This window comes from Monodelphis domestica, chromosome 5, assembly GCF_027887165.1.
Source record: "Monodelphis domestica isolate mMonDom1 chromosome 5, mMonDom1.pri, whole genome shotgun sequence".
NCBI lineage: Eukaryota > Metazoa > Chordata > Mammalia > Didelphimorphia > Didelphidae > Monodelphis > Monodelphis domestica.
The window spans coordinates 92,544,749-92,568,368 of NC_077231.1; the positions used below are offsets into that span (position 1 = coordinate 92,544,749).

The 23,620-nt window shown below is 47.7% G+C and overlaps 1 protein-coding gene across 3 annotated transcripts in view; it reads right to left on the bottom strand.

Annotated features, from left to right (window-relative positions):
* Positions 1–5,887: 5,887 nt before the first annotated feature.
* The window catches only part of SLC41A2 (solute carrier family 41 member 2), a 139,138-nt gene continuing 121,405 nt past the window's right edge, over positions 5,888–23,620 (bottom strand). For all 3 annotated transcript variants that reach the window (XM_007503355.3, XM_007503356.3, XM_056798790.1), the window contains exon 11: positions 5,888–9,050. In XM_007503355.3, the coding sequence (XP_007503417.1) occupies positions 8,865–9,050 (186 nt within the window). In that variant the 3' untranslated portion in view covers positions 5,888–8,864. The remainder of the gene's footprint in view (positions 9,051–23,620) is intronic.

The following is a 23,620-nucleotide window of genomic DNA, read 5'->3' on the forward strand; positions in this document are numbered from 1 at the left end:
TCTCTCTCTCTCTCCTTTCTCTCTCTCTCCCTGTCTCTCTGTTTCTCTCTCCCTCTCTCCCTGTCTCTCTCTCCTTTCTCTCTCTACTCTCTCTCCCTCTCCCTCTCCTTTCTCTCTCTACTCTCTCTCCCTCTCCCTCTCCTTTCTCTCTCTACTCTCTCTCCCTCTCCCTCTCCTTACTCTCTCCCTCCTCTCTCTCTCCTCCCTCCCTCTCTCTCCCTCTCCGTCTCTCTCTCTCTCTGACTCTGACTCTCTCTCTCTCTCTCCCTCCTTCTCTCTCTCTCACTCTCTCTCTCTTTCTCCTCTCCCTGTCTCTCTCTCTGACTCTGACTCTCTCTCTCTCTCTCTCCCTCCTCTCTCACTCCTCTCTCACTCTCACTCTCTCTTTCTCTCTCTCTCTCCCTCCTTCTCTCTCTCTCTCACTCTCTCTTTCTCCCTCTCCGTCTCTCTCTCTCTCTGACTCTGACTCTCTCTCTCTCTCTCTCTCTCTCTCTCTCTCCTTTCTCTCTCTTCCTGTCTCTCTGTTTCTCTCTCCCTCTGTCTCTCCCTCCTTCTCTCTCTCCCTCCCTCCCTCCCTCTCTCCCTCTCCCTCTCTCTCTTTCTCCCTCTCCCTGTCTCTCTCTCTCTGACTCTGACTCTCTCTCTCCCTCCTTCTCTCTCTCTCTCCCTCTCCCTCTCTCTCTTTCTCCTTCTCCCTGTCTCTCTCTCTCTGACTCTGACTCTCTCTCTCCCTCCTTCTCTCTCTCTCTCTCTCTCTCCCTCTCTCTCTCTCTCCTCCTCTCTCATTCTCTCTCTCTCTCTCTCTCTCTCTCTCTCTCTCTCTCTCTCTCTCTCTCTCTCTCTCTCTCTCTCTCTCTCTCTCTCTCTCTCTCTCTCTCTCTCTCTCTCTCTCTCTCTCTCTCTCTCTCTCTCTCTCCTCCACACAGGAGATTCAATGTGTAAAAGTGCTTGGCACAGTGCCCAGCACACAGCGAGCATGATGTAAATATTTATTCTCTTCTCTCCCTTCAGGTGAGTGAGAAAGGCTAGAACTGAAGGAAGAGGTCTCAAATATGGAGTCAGGAAGACCCAAGTTCCAATCCTGCCCACTAGCTGTGTGAGCCTCGAGAGAGTCACTGAACCTTCCTGTCCGGGTTTCCTCATCTGCAAAACAGGGAGATCCCCAGGAGCGCCTCCCAGGGAGAAAATGAGATCCCCTTTGTGGAGCACTTAGCAGACGATGTCGTGCCAGCTGAATGAGCTGGCTGATGAGGATGAAGTGAAATATGGTAGAGAGGAAAGGAACAATGAGAATGGAGAAATCCGGGTTTTGTTTTTAACCCCTTCCCTTCCATCTCAGAATCAGTGCTGTATCCTGGTTCCAAGGCAGAAGAGTGACAGGGGCTGGGCCAGGGGGGTTCAGGAACCAGACCACATGGCTGCCCCCCCCCACCGGACCCTGTGTTACATCTGAGCTGAGAGAAGAAATTCATTTTATTCTGTTTTTTAAAATAAAAATTATATTTTAGATGTTTGCTTATCAAAATTAATTTTAGATTTTTGCTTATAAAAATTATATTTTAGATTTAGGATAGATATTTGGGGAATTTTGTTAGAGTGTAGAATAAGAAGGGTCACTCTTTAGTGATCCCAAAGACTTCCCTTGCGGGAGAGATTTAGTTGGGGATTTATTTAGAATGTATTTATTAGTTGTAGGAAGTATCTTCTTACCTAAATCTATTTTTCCTTTTTATACCACCTTTCCATATTGATAATAAATAGGGTTTTATATAACTGGTCTGAGCGGGAGTTTTTCTTCAACTGCTTGAGCAGCCCTTTTTCCTCAACTGGAAAACCTGAGATCCACTCAAGAGCCTGTCCATATCCGTATCAGCTATTGGTAATGCTCCATACCAATAATCACAGCAAGGTCCCTGGTGAGCCTGGCTGTGCCGGAAGGGGAGGCAACCTAGACAAACGCTGTGTCTAGATTCCACAGAAGAAGGATGGACAGCAACAGAACAGGCCCCGAGGAGGCCCGAGGAGACCCAAGGAGACCCAAGGAGGCCAGAGAAGGCCTGAGGAAACCCGAGGAGACCTAAGGAGGCCTGAGGAGGCCAGAGAAGGCCCGAGGAGACCCAAGGAGGCCAGAGAAGGCCCGAGGAGACCCGAGGAGACCTAAGGAGGCTTGAGGAGGCCAGAGAAGGCCCGAGGAGACCAGAGGAGACCCAAGGAAGCCTGAGGAGACCTGAGGAGGCCAGAGAAGGCCTGAAGAGACCAGAGGAGACCCGAGGAGGCCAGAGAAGGCCCGAGGAGACCAGAGGAGACCCAAGGAAGCCTGAGGAGACCTGAGGAGACCAGAGAAGGCCCGAGGAGACCCGAGGAGACCCAAGGAGGCCAGAGAAGGCCCGAGGAGGCCCAAGGAGACCCAAGGAGGCCAGAGAAGGCCCGAGGAGACCAGAGGAGACCCAAGGAAGCCTGAGGAGACCTGAGGAGACCAGAGAAGGCCCGAGGAGACCCGAGGAGACCCAAGGAGGCCAGAGAAGGCCCGAGGAGGCCCAAGGAGACCCAAGGAGGCCAGAGAAGGCCCGAGGAGACCAGAGGAGACCCAAGGAGGCCAGAGAAGGCCCGAGGAGACCCAAGGAGACCTAAGGAAGCCTGAGGAGACCCGAGGAGGCCAGAGAAGGCCCAAGGAGACCCAAGGAGACCCAAGGAGGCCAGAGAAGGCCCGAGGAGACCAGAGGAGACCCGAGGAGACCCAAGGAGTCCAGAGAAGGCCCGAGGAGACCAGAGGAGACCTGAGGAGGCCAGAGAAGGCCCGAGGAGACCCGAGGAGACCTAAGGAGGCCTGAGAAGGCCCGAGGAGACCCGAGGAGGCCTGAGGACCTTAGCTTCCCGAGGGGAGAGCTGTGCCTGCTTGCAGGCCTAGAGCAGAGAGCTGGCTGGGAGGGAAGAAGGTGAGAGGCCTTGAGGTGTAGAGGGAACGGGCCTGAGCACGGCCGGCCTTCCAGGGAAAGAGGAGGCTGGTCTCCTGAGAGCCACTGCAGCCCTGGGGCACCAGCTCGGGGCCTGGCAGGTAAGCGCAGGCCCTGCGGCCTTCGGGTTCTCTTCGGCCACCTTGCTGGTGATGGGGGGGAGGGGGGGGGGAAACGGCGCTCCTGGAGAGAGCAAATGGGAGAGAAGACAGGGAAGAGCGTGGGAGGCCGGGGCAGGGGGCTTCCTGGTAAGTCAACAAAAAGTGAGCGAAAGGACGGGCAGAGTGCTGATGGAGGGCCCGCGGTGCTAGGCCAGGCCTGGGGGACAGCGCTGGGGGTCCTGGGGGAGGACAAGGAAGCAGGGGGGAGGGGGGGAGGCAGGACCTTTTACCCAGCCCTTCAAAAGCCAGAAATGCCGGGCTGGGCAGGTCCGCCCCTTCCATCCGGGCCTTACGCCTCCCCTTGTCAGTCTGGCGACCTCGAGGAGAAGGAAATGCCATCTGCGCGTCCAGGAGATCACCCAGCCCCGAGGACGAAGCAAGGCGGGCCCACACCGAAGGGCCACCTCCAGGGGCATGATTGAAGCATTTTCATTTCTGCCCTGGATGAGAGGGAGGCCTGCCCGGCATTCTTGCCCCGTTCACCAGCAACCAAAAGGCCTCGTCAGCCGAGGAATCCCAGTTCTGACTAGTACTTTCTGACCCCCCAATTCTGATGAGCTCTTTCAAAGACACCCCAACTCCGACCAGTGTTTTCAAAGACACCCCAACTCTGACCAATGCTTTCAAAGACACCCCAACTCCGACCAGGGCTTTCAAAGACACCCCAACTCTGACTAATGCTTTCAAAAGCACCCCAACTCTGACCAGTATTTTTAAAAATACACCCCAGTTCTAAATAGTGCTTTCAAAAAGTCACCTCAAGTCTGATTAGTTCTTCCAAAGAAACCCCAGCTCTGACTAGAGCCTTCAAAAAGATGTTGGAGCTTTCTCCTTTTTAAATAGCCCTCACCTTCCACCTTAGAATCAATTCCATGTATTCTTTCCAAAGCAGAAGAGCAGTAAAGGATTGAGCAATGGACATTAAGGGACTTGCCCAGGGTCACACAGCTAGGAAGATTTGAATCCAGGACCGCTCGTCTCTGGGCTTGGTTCTCAAACCACTGAGCCACCTAGGTGCTCCCTATGACGGGTGCTTTCATTTTATTTATTTTCATTTTATTATCTTATTTTAATATTAATATTTATTATATTTTATTTTTAGAAACAAAAATATCCTTTCTCTTCTTCCACTGCCAACTAAGAATCCCCCAAACCTCCATCAGTGTTGCCTCCAGGCCACCAAAGGTGCCAGGCAAACGGTTCGCGCTGTTGCTGCCGTTCACGAATGCCCACAAACCAGAATGCTGTGTGAACTAAAGCAGTTTTCGCTTTTCATCGTTCTAAAAGTCGCTCTCAGTGAAATTTAAAAATACCCCAAAGGAGATGATGAACGTGAAAGGTCATTTTTTTATTAGCCCTTTTCTTCTTCTCCATTAAAACACGACATAAGACAAACATTTCCTGAAGCTTTTAATCATTTATCCTGTTTTAAAGAAGGCCTGCTAGGTGGACCCAGAGTCAGGAAGATGAGTTCCTATCCAGCATCAGAGAGTGACTAGCTGTGTGACCCTGAGCGAGTCACCGTCTGCCTTGGTTTCCCCATTCGTAAAATGGAGATAATAAAGAGTGCCTTGTAAAGATTAAAACAAATATTCAATAACTAAGTATTATATTTTAAAAGTTTTATTAATAACTAAAGTAAAAAGAACTACCTAAACCCAGCCCGCTCGCGAAAGAAGAGAGCGAGGGCCTGCCTCACACCCAACTATATACAGATGTGACCATGCAAATGTGGTGGAGGAGAGGAATTCTGGGAAATACTGCAGGACTTCTAGGGGATGAAGTCCAAGGGTTCAAGATTCTAATAAATACAGCCTACACCTCTCAGGGTTGTGGGGATAAAATGGGATAACACATGAAATACTTTGCAAACCTTAAAATGCTCTAGAAATGCTAGCAAATATCACTTACCCTTTCTGCTAGGGTTTCCCCCCCAAAATGCCCATATTGATCATGGCTAGGCAAGCTTTTATGAAATGAGGCAGTTTCCATCACAAAATCACCTGGAACCTGGCCATCACCACAGCTGAACTTGATCTTAGGGAAGTCACTTTTCTGTAGAACTTCCCGATCCTGAACTCAGAGGGGGAAAAACATTTCGCAGGAGTCAAAGTAAGCCCACAGGGTGAAGGAGCGGGATGGCTCAGAAGGGAGCTCTTGAAACTGCTTCTGGAACTGACTCCTCCCTCCCTCCTATCCATCCATCCATCCATCCATCCATCCATCCATCCATCCATCCTTCCTTCCTCCTTCTTTCTCTTTCATTCTTTCTCTCTTTCTTTTAAAAAAATTTTCCCCCTGTGGTTCCACAATTCTTGTTTTCTCCCTCCCCTCTCCCCTCCCCACTCCCAGAGTTGACGAGCCATTCCACCTGGTTACACGTTATTATTGCTCGAACCTCCTTCTTGCTTCAGACACAATTCTAACCAATTTTGTCACCCAGTTTTTTAGCACATTGCAGAAAGTAGGTCACAATGGGCAGTGAGGTGACTCAGGGGATAGAGGGGAGGTCCTGGGTTCAAAGTTGATCTCGGACACTCCCTAAGTGTGTGACCCTGGGCAAGTCACTTCACTCCACAGCCTAGTCCTGACTGCTCTTCTGCCTTGGAACTGATATTTAGGAATGCTTTTAAGGTAAAGGTTTAAAAAAAGGGGGCCAACCTGGAGGCAATGGAAGGAAGTCCACTGCACTGAAAGCACAATGGCATGGGCAGTCCCGAAGGTGTCATTTTTTATGTCTCCTTGAAGATACATTCAAATGAGTTTCCACTGTTACCTTTTCAAGAAACTTTATTCTAAAGGGGGGAAAATGCTTTATCACAGATAGAGGATGACCCAACAACATAAGCATCTCCCCCTGACCCCACCAAGTGTCTGATTTTTTAGATTTCAAAAAATTAGTCACAATATTTTCAAATCTCTAGCTTATTAATGATGAACACACAGAGGGGTGTTTGTATTTTTTTTTTTAATTTTTTAGACAGTGTACTTCCATTTTATAATTAGCTCCACCGGTGGGTGATTGTCTGGGCTGTGGATTGTAAATAACGTTTGGGAGGAGGGAGCTTTTAAAACCATGAAGTGCTCTAAATTGGGAGCTCTGGGCCTCTGGCAGTATGGGGGGTCTCTTGGCTGGGGGACTCAACCACTCTGACCCTCAGCTCCGCACCCGGATGGAGCAGGTGTCTTGTTAGTTCTATGTGAATGATCCTGGCCACTGGGGCCCCTTCTCTCTTCCCCCTTCCAGTCACTGACCTGCTCTACTGAGCAGGAAAAAAACAAAAGATGAACCTCGTCAGGCCAGCTGCTTGTAGACAGTTGGTGGAAGAAAAAGAAAAAGAAAAAAGGCTGAGGCATGGAGTTAAAAATGAGAACCCCACGTTCTGGGCTGTGGCCCTGGAGAGGGAGTGTGTGTGTGTGTGTGTCCTTAAGGATGCCTATCACAGGGAGCTCTGAGGGGCGGCCTGAAGTCAGGGGAAGAGCACTGGACTTGGCACGAGAAGCTCTGGACCTCTTGTGTGAAACAGGGCTGGGTGAGGATCCCCGAGGGCGAGAGTCTATGAAGAACCTTGTAAAGGGGAAGGGCACAGACCGGGGCAGATAGCATAATTATATTTTTGAGGAAACAAAGTGGCAACCAGAGGCTTGTGAGCGAATGAAGAAGAGCTCTGTTTGGCAAATTCTGGGATGTGGCATTTTTTTTTCTGCTAACAACGGCCAAAATGGAACTAGGAATTTCAGTCTCCACACAAATCCTCTAAATAATCGCAGAACATACAATCCAAGTGTAAACACGCATTTTTCATACTCTTTAAATAAATAAAACCAATCTAAGTATTAATGGATCTTTATAAAACCTCAGTGAAATACTTGTGAACTTAGGCTGTCTTTTGTAAGAACATTCACCGTGTGGCACCATAACTCTCCCCAGGAGAAACTCTAACGCCCTCTCTTACCGTCTATGCCAGCTACATTACAAAGCAGACAAACGACATAACCGTAGGAAAGAAAAACAAGGCAGACCTAGGACTCCTCCATTCCTCCTCTCAACAGGGATGATTTCAGGGATAGAGTTCTATAGAGCTTCCGACTGAAATAAAGCAAACAGGAACACCCGCGTCACAGCACTCACTTACAATGGAATGGCCCCCTTCGTCTGCACTCATACATTAAACAATTATACAGCTGATACACCCATAGAGCAATTCCACTGGTTTGTGGATTCATTTTATTATATAGAAAAGTGCCGACCTTTTCCAATAATTAATCAGCTTGGTCCAAGAATTCCCGATAGACATTAGAGCTTCTAGGAAAATGGGCAAAGAAAAACTACATCCTCTGTGCACATTATGGTCCATTTGTGAGAATCAGCCCAACAGGCAGTGCTGGGAAGGCCTGGGCAGATGGGCCCCCTCAAAGATAAGCTCAAGCTTTTCTTTTTAAAAAAATCTCTACCTTCTCTGTCAGAGAACTGATACCAAGTTATCGGTCCCAAGGCAGAAGAGTGGTAAGAGTTAAACAACCGGGCTAAGTGACTTGCCCAGGGTCACACAGCTAGGAAGTGTCTGTGCCACACTTGAACCCAGGACCTCCCATCTTTAGGTCTGGTGCTGCTCTCTCTCTCTACTGAGCCACCCAGCTGTCCCCAGCATAGGCTTTTCAACGGATTTTTTCAAAATACTAAAATCCTCCACTTGCCTGTCTGTAAATCTCATTCCATTTTCTTGCTGTGTGAGTGAACTAGACTAAGCTTCCTCCTTTTAGCTGGGGATCATTTTAAAAGGGGGGAACATTTACAAACACAAGGATGAATTCAGGCTCTCGGCAGACTTTCTGGATAAACAGTGTGCCTGACAATGCCTCACAGCAACATGCTTCCAAATAGATCCTCATGCTGATGCCTCATTCCTAACCAAAACTCAGGTTTAATTTTCCAACAAAGCAGAAGAGAAAGTGGTTTTTCACCCTGTATGGGGTCTAACAAATACTGCTGTGTTTCTTCCTCTTGTTTGATTCTACCTTTGGGTTTGGGGAAAATATAATCATGGCTCCCAATGACCTACTTGTTCTCCTCCAAGTCCTACCCCCTGTGTCCCGCCCCAGCCCCCCAAATCATCCTGTTCTTTACAGACTGGCTGCCAGTAGCTGTGGAGTGAGAACTGAATCAGCAACAGTTCTGGGGAGCTCCCAGGCCTTCATGTGATAAAGTCTGAAGTCTCCATCTCTGATCCAGTATCTTCTGGGGCCTCGTCATTTGTAACTTCAAAGGCAGCTGTTGTAAAGGTGGAAGTAGTTAAAACTTTTAAACTCCAAAAGGGTATTTTTTTTTTTCATTTAAATTTTCATGGAAACCAAATTCATTAGAAAAGAGGTTAAATTGCCAATCTTCCATTACAAGTCGAACACCAACCAGTACGTTCCTGGGTGTGTCTAGTTACACAATTACTCATATTTAACTCCCTGCATATTTTCTGATTTAATTAACTCCAGAGACTGAACTCCTATCTGTTTCAAAGTCAAATCAACCTTCATTCTCTCCTGAAAGGCAAATCCCTTCATTTTTATTTTCTATTCAAATTCAGTTTTAAAAAAAGGTAAGGCCATTTAATCAAATCAGTTCCAACTTTAAATTAACCTGGCCAAAATGAGATTCCTGTCTTGTATTAAAGGCCTGGAAGAGGAGTCATATGCCGCCCCCTTCTGTTCTTCTTCTCCATGGTCTGAGAGCAGGCAGCACTTCCCTGCTTTGCTAGTCTCCAACATCTCCGTCTCTATCCCCGATGAGCCACAGAAAATGAAAGCTCAAGGCCAACAAGGCCGTGCCCAGCAGATCGCCTAAAGCCGTGAGGTATGGGATGGAGAAGCTGTCAGGATCCTTTCCTTTTCTCCAGAAGTGATGGACCATCCAGTCGGCGATCCACAGCAAGGTGAATACCTAGAATGAGAAACCAAAGCGCATTGCTAGCGGGTCACACCATTCCTGGCCCATTCAAAGTCTGCAAAGACGCTCAAGAGAAGGGACAAGAGAGAAGTGCCGAGGAGGGCTGCCCAGGGAAGTGTGCTGACACTGGCGGGAGGAGGGAGACGGGCTTCTTGCACTCGCTCCCAGATCCGGTAACTCAATTCAGTACAGGAAGATTGCCCTGAGTGCCGCAGGCAGGCCCTTCTCGCTATTAAGGACAGGATGGATGACTGACAGTCTCAGGAGGTAAAGTGGACACTTTAGAAGGTCCTTCAAAGGTCTCCTCTCATTTCTGCCCAACCTCCCCCAACAACCCCAGGAGGTAGGATGGGCAGGCCGAGCGGGCCTAGCCCCATTTTCAGCCAAAGCAAGCCAAGAGTTCTGCCCAAGCCCATAAAGAGTTCCAGGCAGTTCCCAGCCCTTTGTCCTTTGTCCAGCCTTGGGAGGGCTTCAAGTCTCAGAGTCCAGAGGGCACATTCAATCTGCCTGTGAGCCCCCCCAACCCCATTACCCAAGAGAGGACGAGAGCAGAGGAAGAGGGGCTCACTTTGGGACTGGACACTGGGAAAAGGGAACGGAGCAGCCTGTGCTGGGGGTGGCACGTGTGCCCATACTTCGCCAGTGCTGACCTAGGCTGCCTCGTTCCCTGTGGGTGCCTGTGTGCGCTTCAGTTAGGGAGATTTTCCAAGGCCATGAGGCTCTCAAAGCACCAGTGATAATAAAAGGACCTCTGTAAGTAAAGCAGTGGCTGCGTGGACGCGCTCCTCCAGCCTACAGACATACAAACACCCTGCTCTATCCCCAGTCAGACCCAGAGAAGCTTTGTGCTTCTCCCATGTCCCCAGCCCGGAGCCGGCCCTGCTGCTCCCTGACACTCCCTCTTCTATCAGGAGCTGTCCTGCATCAGCCTTTGGCTCACCGTGTGCGGGGCTGCTCCAAGCACAAACCTTTTGCCCCTTGTCTGACAGCTGATGTCTGGGGGCAACGGAGGCGTCCCACTGGGCCCAAGCCCGCCGTCTGCTCCAACCCTCCCATCCCAGAGACCCGCACAGCTGCGCTCCCAATACGCACTACAGGAAAGCGGCGGCAGCGCCTAGGTGGGCCTACTTACTGCCTGGGGAAGGGGGAGGGAGGAGGGGGGCAATCTGAATTCCCAAAAGTCAGAAAACAATCTTCCAAAATCACTTCTCCGGGTAGCCCAGCCCCGTCCTCCCAGGTGCCCCCACAGCCCGGCTCCCCCAGGGGCTGCGCAGAGGCTGTCTGTCACTGACTGGCCCACATTACAGTTCTGCAGCTTCACCCCCACCCTCCAGTTACACAGTCTGATCCTTCTTCCTCCCACCTTCACTCTGGGGCACGTGAGACCATCTAGCAAGAGCTACTCTGGGAAAGAAGAGGGACAGGGATGAAAGCCGGAGAATTCTCCCAACAGCCTTTGCTCTTCAGCACTTGCCCATGACTTACACAAGCATCTCCTCTCCCCTTTAGAGCAGAAGTTCCTAGAGGGAAGGCCCATCTCTGTGTCTCTCCTGGGATCTTAGACCAGACCGGTGAGATCCCTGGAACAGGGAATTCGCAATGAACAAACTCTCTGCCGATGCCACTGAAAGAGTCCTAAACAACTGCCTGGACACGGAGGGCCTGCTGCCCGCACCATCTGCTTCTCTAAGCAGTGGCCTTTCTTAGATGCTGGTGGCACTGGCTGCATTCACGCCCTTCCACAGTCACCAATCCCATCCGGTGCTTCTTGTACTCTCTCCCGTGTCCTCTCAGATCCCATAATCCCACTCTTCCCAAGGCCAGTCTGGATCCTGGCATAATCTCACAAATGTCTTGTGCCTCTGGTTCTCCGCTTTCCAATCCATGTGCAAAAGGCTGCCTGATCAGCCATCTAAAATCACCGCTTTGACCTCATCACTCCTGTGGTTAAAACCGAAAATGAGTCTGGGAGACCCTAGAACAGTGATGGCGAACCTATGGCATGGGAGCCAAAGGCAGCACACAGAGCGCTCCCTGTGGGCACATGGCCCCCTCTTCCTCTCTAGGTCTGGGCAGCTCACTTCACCCCCATGGCCTAGCCCTGACTGCTCTTCTGCCTTGGAATTAATACACAGCATTGATTCTAAAATGGAAGGTGAGGGTTTAAAGAAAAAAAATAAAGTATATGAATAGTAAGAAGTAGTATAAGTCAGTTACAACTCTTAAGGCTTACAACAATAAATCTGTCCCTCAAATATGTCTCTTAAGATAACTAAATAAAACAAAAATTAAATATTGTGTTGGAAGGAGCCCTGGACAAGGAGACAGAAAAACAGGAAAAGCTGATCTTGCCACAATGACCAAGCAGCCCCGGGGCACTGGGGAATTCATGTCTCCTCTGCGGATCTTGGTTTCTTCCTCTGTAAAAACAGGAGATTCCTGATGAGAGGTTGGAGTAGAGGCCCTTTGGAGCCCCTATTCCAGACCTGAAATTCTGTGGAATTTGTACTGAAAAAAAGCACATCTCAAATCAAACCAAGATTGGATTGCAATTTTTTAAAGTTAATAAATATTCCCTGTTTTTCTTTATGAAATATGCATAACTTCTTTAAGTAAATACATCTTCTGAAAAGGCAAGTCTGTAGTCTCGGCTAATTATACGTGTTCTAGGTATGTTGCTTGGAATTCAAGCAAATAATACGGTAAATGAGAAGGTGTTTGCTTTGGATGATAGAGATTCAGCAGCGGCAGCTTCTTCCATGAATTAACACAGACCAGCACTTCTATGCAGGAACATTCCTTTAAAGGATTCCAAGGCTCATACCCGGACAAACAACCATATGGACCTGGTAGTAGGGAAGGTGACTTTTGGAGATCGTGGCTCATAAATACTGTACAGAAAGACGTTTGAACTCAGAAATTCGTGTTTTCCTGCTTACTAAGTATAAAAATACCTTAGCCCCAACTCCCACAACAACCATCACCAAACCAAAGAACCAAACACCCCTGGCGTGATTTCCCTCTGATACAAGCGGGAGTCGTGAACAACTCCCATCTCCAAATATGCTAGGGAGAACCTCAGCCCCTCACCGCCAAGCGGGCGACCCACTCATCCTTAGATATATATAGCAGACACTTTCACAAATAATAACTGGGGTAAGTCACTTGAAACAAGGAAGGAATAAGTATATCCTCCGTCTAAATTGAAGGGTTCTTAAACACTGCATCCCAGCACCTGGCAACTGCTTATTCTTTTGGTCAGAGCGATGCCTAGAGTGTGGCAAATCAAAGATGCGGGAGGGAGCCTTACTTAGGGACACGGGCATTGCAAAGACAGAGGCGGCCTTACCCAGCTGCTGGTTTAAAGAAAGAGCTCGCGGATGGACGGAGACAATCACCCAATAAATGTCTACAGGCTTCCCTTCAGTAACTGCCTGCCCGATGAAGATCACCCTTGATACTCTTAAGCTGTAGGTGGACCTGCCTTGGCTCTGCCTACCTGCTGAAGAACCCTATTTCTGGTCCTTTTTGTACAGCCTGGCTCCCTCTAGGGCCAGGGTTATACTACAAGAAGCATCCATCTGACCGGCAGACTTTTCCCTCCCCACTTCTGTCTGCTTCCATTCCCAGGCTACCTCTTCCAAGAAGGCTTTCTGGACAGTGCCAGGCAACCCCTCCCCCAAGTGCTTTGGATTTATTTCCTGTATATTTATTGACTCCTTTGTGTTCGGAGAGTCCCCTCTGCACTCCAGCAAAATAGTGACTGGGGCTGCAGACAGCACGAGGAGGCCTAGGCAAACACAGTTGAGTGTCTTGCCCAGGGTTGCACAGCTAGGAAGTACCTGAACCCAGGTCCGCCAGCCCTGGCGCTCTATCCACTGTGCCACCTCGCTGCCCCAGCAGGTAACTTTCAAAGCAGTTGTCTCTGTGATTCTTTTTAGACATCCTTCTGTTCTCTTCCATGCATTAAAAATGATTCCATGGCTCTATTTCCTTCCTTCCTTCCTTCTTTTATTCCTCCTCCTCCTCCTTCCTTCTCTCCCACTCTCTCTTCCTTCACCTCTCCTCTCTTCCTCTCTTTCTCTTTCTTCTTTCTTTCCTTATTTTCCATGTTAAAATTAATACTGTGTGTTGATTCTAAGGCAGAAGAGCAGTAAGAGCTAGGTAATGAGAGTTAAGTGACTTGTCCAGGCTCACATAACTAGGAAGTGTCTAAGGTCAAATTTGAACCCGAGACCTCCCATCTCTAGACCTGGCTCTCTATCCACTGAGCCACCTGACTGCCCCTCCTTTAATATCTATTGAAGAATGGCCCCCAAGTGCTCTTTTCAAACCCCATGAAGTTATCATACCCCAAAGAATAAACTTCTCAAAGAGAATATAGAGATATTGGGCACTTCTAGGAAAATAGAAATGAAGTCTGCTGAAAAAATCTTTTAAAGTGACAGAATAAGCTCTAGAAGCAAAATGAGCATAAAATTTCCATATTTACACCCAAAATTCAGTGGCACTTTTTATGGTATTAGAAAAACAAATGGGAACAAAGCAGATCCCCACTGATTGAGGAATGACAAACGTTAGAGAGAAGAATGTAATGGGATATGTTACTATGGCTTAAAAAGGACATGATGAATTCAAAGTAGAATCAGAAGGCACTTATAAACTTATATAAAGTACAGAAAGCAGAACCAGGGAAATATATGCCATCACAACCACCATGTAAATGGAAAAAACAACAAAAAGAGAGAACCCAAATTGTAATGAAAATGTTTGCGCATTGCCCTTGAGAAGAGGCACACCTGTCTCTCCCTTTTTTACAGAGGTGAATGGACTCTGGAACACACAAAATGCTGATAAATTTTCCTGAATGGCCTTTCCCACTTTCTTTAATTCTTCACTATAAAGGATGGGTTGGGGGGGGCAAGTTCTGGGGAGGATATAATTGGAAACAAAGGTGATGTGAAAACAAAAATGTTTAGAGGAAGGACCAGAAGCATCGCTCTGAATTCTTGCCTGGCACAGGAATGTTAAATCACAACTGGGTAAAGATAAATCAATACATCTTAAAGATGAAAATGCCTTTTTTAAAACTGTGCGACCTTGGGCCAGTTAACTTAACTTCACGGTATGTGTGAATTACTCAGGACAAGTAGTAGTTTGGATACGGTGTCATTTGGTGGCAGCAAACTGTCATCATGTGTGAGCTTCTTCAGACATGAGGCTGACTCGGAATGTCTGACCAGATCGTGCTGGTTTCTCCATCCACGCTCTACTTTGTAGTGGTTTTTGTGTTCCTATTTTTGTGCTTTGAAAAAGTGGATCAACGATCTCAAGGAAACGTGCAAAAGTTGTAGCTCTTTACAAATAAACTTTAATGATGGTCAGAGATATTGCAGTGGCTGCTGGCATGGGGAAGTCGTGTTTCCGGCATCAGTCAAGTCAACAGTGAAACAAGATCGGCCACAATGAAGCAGAAAGCAGACCTTCAGAGGGACCTGGATGCTGGAAGAATGGCTATTAATTCCTCTACCCCCCAGGAGGGCTAGAAGTCTAGTAAAAACAGAAATCTGCTAACCATTGTTATGAAAAATATGCCTGGAACAGCTAGGAGACGCGCCCTGGCTATGTGACCCTGGAAAGCCACTTCACCTCCTTTACCTAGCCCTTTCCCTTCTGTCTCAGAGTTGTTCCTAAGCCAGAAAATAAGGGTTAAAAAAAAAAAAGAAAAATGTGCTTGTTATGGCTACAATAGTTCAAAGACCAGAATGCGAAAGATTAGATAAAGGACATTTTGACTGATGAAATTCATTGTTTTCATTCAAAATTAAACAAAAACCACTGCCTGGAATCTAAGTGAGTCTGTAACTTTGAAGCTTCTTCATCAGACTGCAAAGCAGCCATGCAAAAAAAGTTGGGGGGATTTTTGCCTTCTAATGAGTCTTACCCCAATTGATGGAATGATAAGTTCTGATAAAAAGAACTAAAGCTGAGTCATTCAGGAATTACAGAATTCAAGTGGAGAAAAGAAGACCATGACATGAGCCTGCACTATGCCCCAGGTCAGCAAAGAGTAGGAAATATGTGCTTCAGTGACCTGGGAAGCAGTCTGATCAAATGTGGAGGAAAACATAGATCTGTAAATTAGGTCGGACTTGAAGAAATGGACTTCCTTCATCTCTGATATGATAAAAGGGTGGTCTATGCTGGACAATTAACGAATGTGTCAGAATCTTTTGCTCCAAATGTCAAATCATGCAAAACAAGTGACAAGCCAAATGAGGGCATATTGCAGGCTATCAGGGATCAGACTTGGGTGTTACTAAATAGAGTAATTTTACCTTTTCCCAAGTATATTTCGCAGCACTCTAAGTTGCAGAACAGGTGTCGGTCAGTAGTTATACAAATAGCATCATCATTCCAAGGAAGGACAAACAACTCAACCAGTAACAAAGCAAATCAAATATTTTTAAAAAGAAGCAAAGGGATAGGCGCAATGGACAGAGTCAGGACAGACTCTTCCCATCTGGGTGACCCTGGGCAAGTCACTTGACCCCATGGCCTAGCCCTCACCACTCTTCTGCCTTGAAACCAATGCACAGTATTGAGTCTAAGACAGAAGGTAAGGGTTAAAAAAATAAAGAGGCCAAATCTGACACAAATCCTTAGCTGTTCACTAGACACAACCAAATGAATGAACAACAGAGAAGCAAAGAAAATGCTTTCACGGCTCCTTTTTCAAGGGAAGGAGCTAAGGGTATGGATCAAGGGGGCATCAAAGAAGAGACTCAGAACACAGGTCTCCTCTGGATTTTAATGATGTCAGGTCACCGACTTGATAAACAACTGAGCACATCTGGAGACCCGCAGCCAGCAGGCTTGATTGATTTATCCAGGAAAAGGTCATTTGGAATTATCTGATTAATGGCTTGAAGGCACAGGCAATAACAGAATCTGCCCAGACTGGAAGAAGCCTTTGGATACAGCATTCCACAGCTCTAAACCCGGGCCTGCAGTCTTGAGACTCCAAACCCAGTAATCTTTCTACTAAATCAGAGGCAAGAAACCCAATAACCCAATCCATACAACTAACATTGCTACAGGTCATTAGAGTTTTCTTCTCTGTCTCTGTTTCTCCCTCCTCTTTGTTTTAAACCCTTCTTTTCTTAGAGCCAATACTAAGTTATCAATTCCAAGGCAGAAAGTGGTATAGCCTAGGCAATGGGGGTTAAGTGACTTGCCCAGGGTCACACAGCTAGGAAGTGTCTGAAGTCAGATTTTTAACCTAGGACCTCCCATCTCCAGACCTGGCTCTCTATCTACTGTGCAAGCTAACTGTCTCCAATTGTAGTTCTGGAAACTGCAAATCCAGCACTGTGATCCCTTTTTTCACAGTCCTTTACTATCCACAACGGCCCCGTGAAGGGGGCATGACAAGGGATTATGAAGGTGCACACTGGTGAAGTGCAGAAATCTTCCTCCCTGGCCCTTCTGCCCATTGGGGCGGAAGCCAGCCTCCTGGCTCATTCTTCTCCCCCAAGTAGGTGACAGAAGTCCAAACATCTGAATAGAGCCGTCACTCCCCCTTGTCCAGGAAGAAAAACCCAGTCCCTTAAGCACTCTTTATCAGGCTGTCTGAAACTCTTCCCATCCCGATGGCCATCCTCTGTCCTGACTCAGCTTGTCCAAGTCTCGTAAAATGGGCTGCTGCTGAGCAGGCATGAGACACTTCTAATCTCGCACACGGACGGGGCAGGAACCCATGGAGAAAGCAGAGCTGTCCAAAGGCAGTTCAGCATGTCGGGGCTTTTGAGCCAGACCCAGGCAAAAACTTTCCCTGGAGGCCAGGCGAGGCCTGAAAGAGCAGCGCTGATCAGAGCTCCTCATCACCAGGGAGTGACCGCCGTCACAGACATCAAGGCCCACTCTGGAGAGGAACCAGTATGTTACAGGCCACAAGTCATTGTGAATGGGGCAGAAACAGAGGCCAGGAGGGAGAGCCCTCTCCTCGTCCCCCAGAGGAGGGCTGCTTCACTGAATGCACCAAAAAGCCTTCCAAGGAAGCCTGGAGCCTGCCCCAAATCCCCAGGCCCCCACGACAGGAGAGCTGCCACCCAGGCACTGACTTAGCACTCCTAAGGAGTCTTCTCTGGCCAGCCTCTGCCCAGCAGCCTGCAGACACTGCCATAAGGGCCTGGAGGGAAACCCTGTGGAACACAGAGGACCTTGGGGGAACTGGCCCTGGAAGCTGGCTCCCAGGTAGGATGAGGATAGGAGGTGCTACTGGTCATGTGGCAGAAAGAATCCTCTGACCTCAGACTCTTCCTAGCTAAGTGACCCTGGGCAAGCCACTTAACCCCGATTGCCCAGCCCTAACCATTCTTCCAGCTTGGAACTGATACTCAGTATTGACTTTAAGGCAGAAGGAAAGGATTTAAGAAAACACACAATTGCAGTATATTCACCAATGCTGACAAAAATAGTCTTTAGCTCAGACATCATTGGAGATACAAAGCTACTTTTGGTTTTAACAAAAGAACATATGTTTAAAACTGCAGAGCAATGTTAAGCAATTTTTTTATAAGTTCTAGAATGTTCAAAACATCAGATTCTTCAGGCTGATGAAAGTTGGTAGTGTTGGGGACATAAACAATCATTTTTACTGTGGCAAACACTGCCGGTTGATGGCTTCTAGAGTTTCCCATTAAATGCTTATTCCCAGAAATCTTACCCCATCTGTCCTATAAGATTTGACTGGGTGATATGAAAAGTCTTTGGAGTCATCTTTGCTATCTCAGCAGGATTCCGAACACAGAGAAGCTTTCAAATGCCCAAAGCAGGATGCTGGAAAAAAGGACGGCTCAGTTTCTCAAGCCTTGCCTTGGTTTTGGTCAGGCTTGACAAGGCTGAAAATAAGGCCTTTTCTCAATGCCTTGCTGCACAGAGTTACAGACATGCCATTTCTCAAATGGGGCAGACAGTCATTTCATCTTCTGGGTACCGCTGGCCTACAGCCCAATGCTCTCTCTTTGGAGTATAAATCATAAATATGGAATTGGGGAAATGCCTCCATTCCCAAACTCCACAGCCCAAGGAGTAACTGCATAATGACGCTATTCAAAGCACCTAATCATATCATGAAAATGTACTAAATGACAGGAGGGACACCTTACAAAGTCATCTACCCATCCGCTGTTTTCAGGCAAATAGTGCGCTCAGTCCCTGAGGTGTTCACGTCATTATTTTTATACTCTGAACAAATTCTAAGAACTGCATTTTCTCCCTCCAGCTTTCCTTCCCCGAGTCCTTCCTCCCTCTCGATCCCATTTCCTCCTCCAACCCACCCCCCAAAGGACAAGCCTGAAACCATTCCAGAGAACCAGGGAATAGAGAAAGTTCAATGAACCCTGCCTCCCCGCCAGGGCCGCCATGTTTAGGAATGGCCAGGCCTTCCTTTTTTCTTCTTTTGGAAGTTTAGAGCCTGGGCATTAATGAGCAAAGTGGGGCCACCTCCCTGTGTCTGACTGCTCTGGGGCCTAAGCTGTGCCCCCCATGGCTGGTGAGGCCTCGGCACCTCCTCCAGGCTCTTCCATGAGGCAGGCCCTCCATGCAACTGAACCAACATTGAGTGCATCTACTTGTTCCAGGCAAAGAGCTAGGTACTGGGGGTACAGAGGAGGAAACCCACGCGGTCCCTGCCCTTACAAGTCTCTCATCTAGCGCGGAGTCCAGCGTTTCCTTAATAAGTGTTTGCTGTTCAGTTGGAAGGGTGACCCCAGCACCCTCCTTCCCCTGGAGGCAGGCGGCCCGTACCAGGAGCCATACTCTGACTGGAGTGTCCCATTCAGAAAGGACCGCTGCCCCAGGAGCTCTGTGCAGGGATCGGGAGCTCTCCCTGAGAGCCTGTGGGTCGGGGCGCGGGGCTTCCCCAGACCCTCTGTTCTAGCCACAGCCACTCGTGGACACCATTTAGACCTGGGCCCAGAGCAGACAAAGGGAGTGGGGTTAGAAGAGGCCCAGGCCAACAACCCCAGGACCCTGTGCTCAGTCGGAAGGACACAAGCACAGGACAGCCTCCAGGGAGGTGAGGAAGCTGCAGCTCTCTGTGATAGCTCCCCCACTCCCACCTCCTGCCCTAGCCAAGGCCAGCCTAAGAGGACTCTGTTTTCTTATCCCTTGATGACGCAGAAGGAACAGAATGGAGGCTGTTTAGTCTTCAAGTACTGCCACAACAGCCCTCATAGGAGAGGTGCACTGGGCCTCATTGTGCCTGACGCCAAAGGCAGGAGGAGGAACATGACCCGAGGCTGCCCTAGGCCTCCATGAGGAGGCATTTTCTGATGGTCAGCACTGTCTTTGAGAGGCACGGCCCAGGGGCCTCAGGGCTGAGAAGCTTCCAGGAAGAGCGCCAGACTCCCCCTGGCTGCTGCGTGTAGGGGCAGCCTAGAAGGCTTGTGAGGTCCCCTCTCCCTCCAAGATTGGGGTGAAAGTCACTAGAAAGAGCCCCTGCCTGCCCCATCAGGCTGCTCTGCCGCAAGGCTCACATGAGAACCCACATCCTCTCTGTAAAGCCCCTTATAAATCCAAGATGCACTCTAAAAGTTCGCTGTCTTGATGATGATGACCTTTGCTAAGGGGCAGGGGCGGGACACTGATGGAATGGGTCACATGCCCCCCAACTGCTCAAGAACATGGGCCTGTCTGGTGATGTCAAACCCCTCCCTGCCTCCCTCTACCCACTCTATTCATCATCCCCCCATAACCCTCCTGTTCCCCCCCAAAACACTGGCTAGGACTCCCATCTGAGCCATGACTCAACACCACTGCCATGATTTGTTTCTCCAGATAGCCGTTCTCAAACGGAAGTCCAGGAAGCTCTGGGGCTCCCTAAGACCCTTTTAGAATGTCCCCAAGATCAAAACTACTTTGGAGGACTTCAGGGTAAACATGGCGGCAGTCTAGACACAAGACTCTTCCTCTCCTCAGCACCCACCAATATAGACTACCTCAAAAGACCAAAAAAACAAATTCATAAGAACGAAGGAACTCTACAGTAGGGTGCAGCATTGAAGGTACGTGGGATTTGGGCATTTCCACACCCTAAGAGGGTGAAAAAGTTCCCATAAAAACTCAAGCTGCTCTACCCTCCCCCATCCCACCTATGGAGGCAGAGGCAGAGCCAGCATGTGCCAGAATCAGCAAGTGAGTGAGGGGCACCTCTAGAGTGAGTAAGGGGCACCTCTAGGTCCTTGGGAACTGACAAGACCACCAAAGACCTACCCCAGAGAGCAGCTAAACCTGAAACCCCAGCAGGTTGAAGAGCGCAGACCGTGGGAGCTAGTGGGAAAATAGCACAGAGAAGGGCAGCAAACAGCAGAAACTGCAGAACCTCGTGCAAAATCCTTGCTCCTTAACTCCATACACAGAGAGACTGTCCAAGTCACTCAGATTTCTGACTAAAAATGGAAGGAAAAACCTCCACAGTGATGGCAGTATGATCAACACCTGACACCCTACAACAAGATAAATTCAGAATGGGTGAAAGACTTGAACATAAAGAAGGAAGCTATAAGTAAATTATGTGTACACAGACTAGTATACATGTCAGACCTTTGGGAAAGGAACAATTTTAAAACCACACAAGACTTAGAAAAAGTCATAAAATGTAAAATAAATAATTTTGATTACATCAAATTAAAAAGTTTTTGTACAAACAAAACCAATGTAACCAAAATTAGAAGGGAAGCAACAAATTGGGAAACAATCTTCATAGCCAAAACCTCTGACAAAGGTCTAATTACTCAAATTTATAAAGAGCTAAATCAATTGTACAAAAAATTAAGCCATTGTCTTATAATCAGAGAGATGCAAATCAAAACAACTCTGAGGTATCACCTCACACCTAGCAGATTGGCTAACATGACAGCTATGCAAAGTAATGAATGCTGGAGGGGATGTGGCAAAGTGGGGACACTAATTCATTGCTGGTGGAGTTGTGAATTGATCCAACCATTCTGGAGGGCGATAAACGGCTGTCTGCCCTTTGATCCAGCCATAGCACTGCTGGGTTTGTACCCCAAAGAGATAATGGACAAAAAGACTTGTACAAGAATATTCATAGCTGCGCTCTTTGTGGTGGCCAAAAACTGGAAAACGAGGGGATGCCCATCAATTGGGGAATGGCTGAACAAATTGTGGCATCTGTTGGTGATGGAATACTATTGTGCAAAAAGGAATAATAAAGTGGAGGAATTCCATGGAGACTGGAACAACCTCCAGGAAGTGATGCAGAGTGAAAGGCGCAGAACCAGGAGAACATTGTACACAGAGCCTGATACACTGTGGCACAACTGAATGTAATGGACTTCTCCATTAGTGGCAATGCTGTGATCCTGAACAACTTGGAGGGATCTACAAGAAAGAACACTATCCACATCCAGAGGAAGAACTGTGGGAGCAGAAACACAGAAGAAAAACAACTGCTTGATTACAGGGGTCGAGGGGGGATATGACTGGGGATATAGACTCTAAATGAACATCCTAGTGCAAGTACCAACAATATGAAAATGGATTCTGATCAAAGACACATGTAATACCCAGTGGAACTGCACTTTGGCTATGGTAAGGGCAGGTGGAGAAGGGGGAGGAATAGACTATGATTTTTGTAACCAAGGAATAGTGTTTGAAATTAACCAAATGAAATTAAAAAAAATAAATTTAAAAAAAGAAGGGAAAAAAACTACTTTGGAAACAACGCTAAGACCTTTGGATTTCTAATATGGTAAAATCTGTTGGATGTGAGCCACTGAAGCAAAGGGTCTTGGGGGGTGGGGGTGGGGGTAGTTTTGATACCCTAAAGAGAAGCAAGAGTCCTCCCAGGGGCTCCCGCTAATATCCCCTGGGGGTCAGACTGATTTGGGGGCATGGGCTTCCCCTAGACACCCCAGAACCCCAAAGGAGTTCCAGGTGAGAGAGTCCATAAGTCTTCTGGCATTCCTGCAAGTGCTGGCTAAAGGAAGCTGATGCAGAGGCAGAAGCCCAATGCTAAGAAGGGTTTGTGCGAGAGGCGCTCCCTCTGGCTCTCCCTTCGCTTTTGATGAGCATAGATAAGCACCCCTTTGGTGTCTCAGCTATTTGATCACCCCCTGAACTGGTCAGGTCACCCCTTCTGGCCTGGCCTTGGTCTCACCACTCGTCAGCCCACCAAGTATCCTCAAACCATCTCCTCTGGGAGGTGGCAGTATTCTACCCCTCCTGCCTCCTGGCCACTCAGTGCAATCTTTGGACTTGCATTCAACTTCATCAGAGTTTCTGTTTTTAAGCTAAGTATCGGCCTGTCCTTGATGAAGGGGGTGTCCCTTCCAGCCCAGGTTTCCTCTCCCACCCTCCCATAAGGCTGTTCCCAAGTGGGGCAGGCAGCCATAAAAGAGCTGTGACAAGTGCACAGAGAGAGGCAGGAAAGGTGGCCTGGTGACCTTTAGAGGGTGGCTTGAGGGACTCTAACAAGTCTCTATTCTCAGAAATAACAACTTAAAAAGATTTTAATCTTAGATTCACACCAAGTTAATCTTGCTTGATTCTGCACTTCTTTCCTGGGAGTTTTTCCTTCCTGGTGCTGTTCTTAGCCCCGCAAAGGCAGGGATGGTCGGTTCTGCTTCCTTTCTATCTCCAAGGATGAGGAAGGAGCGCAGGACAAGACACACGGGAGCTTGTGTTTGATATATATATCTAGTGACTCAATTTTGAAAATGTCTCATCCTGCCTTCATGAGATCATTGCTTGTCCACCATACAGAATTACTCTGTATTTTAAATATGAAAACATACACATAAGGTTGAGGGGCAGCTAGGTAGCACAGTGGATAGATTGCCACACTGGGAGTCGGGGGACCTGGGTTCAAACTGGACCTTAGGCATTTCCTAGTTGCGTGACCCTGGGTAAGTCACTTAACCCCATTGTCTGGTTCTTACCACTCTTCTGGTTTGGAACAGATACTTAGTATTGACTATAAGATGGAAGATAAGGGTTAAAAAAAAAAAGTTCACTGGGGAAGGGGCAGCTAGGGAGCACTGTGGATAAAGTACCAGACTTGGCATTAAGAGAACTTGGGTTCAAATCTAGCCTCAGACACTTCTTAGTTGTGTGACCCTGGGCAAATCCCCAATTGTCTAGCCCTTGCCACAATTCTGTCTTAGAATTGGTACTACAAGAGTAAGGGTTTGTTTTTTTTTTTTTTTAAAGGCATATGGTCACAGGAAAGATTTTTATAATGGATTTTTCATAATACTTTGTTCAGCCAGGATCCTTAAATGGTTTAAAAACCTAATATTATGTATAAAATAGTTTCTACTTAAAACAGGGAATTAAACATTTCATTTAGAAATGATCTGAATTGACGGGGACACAATTATATTAATAGACACTGTGGGAATTCTGAAGACTTTGAGGCTAGAATAGACTCCATTTTTCACTTCTCCTGAGATGTTATGTTAAGAGAGAATATTAATGTTTCCTATGTAGCCAAAATAAAAAAAGAAAATAGGAGTAAAATCTAGTTTTTTCATAAA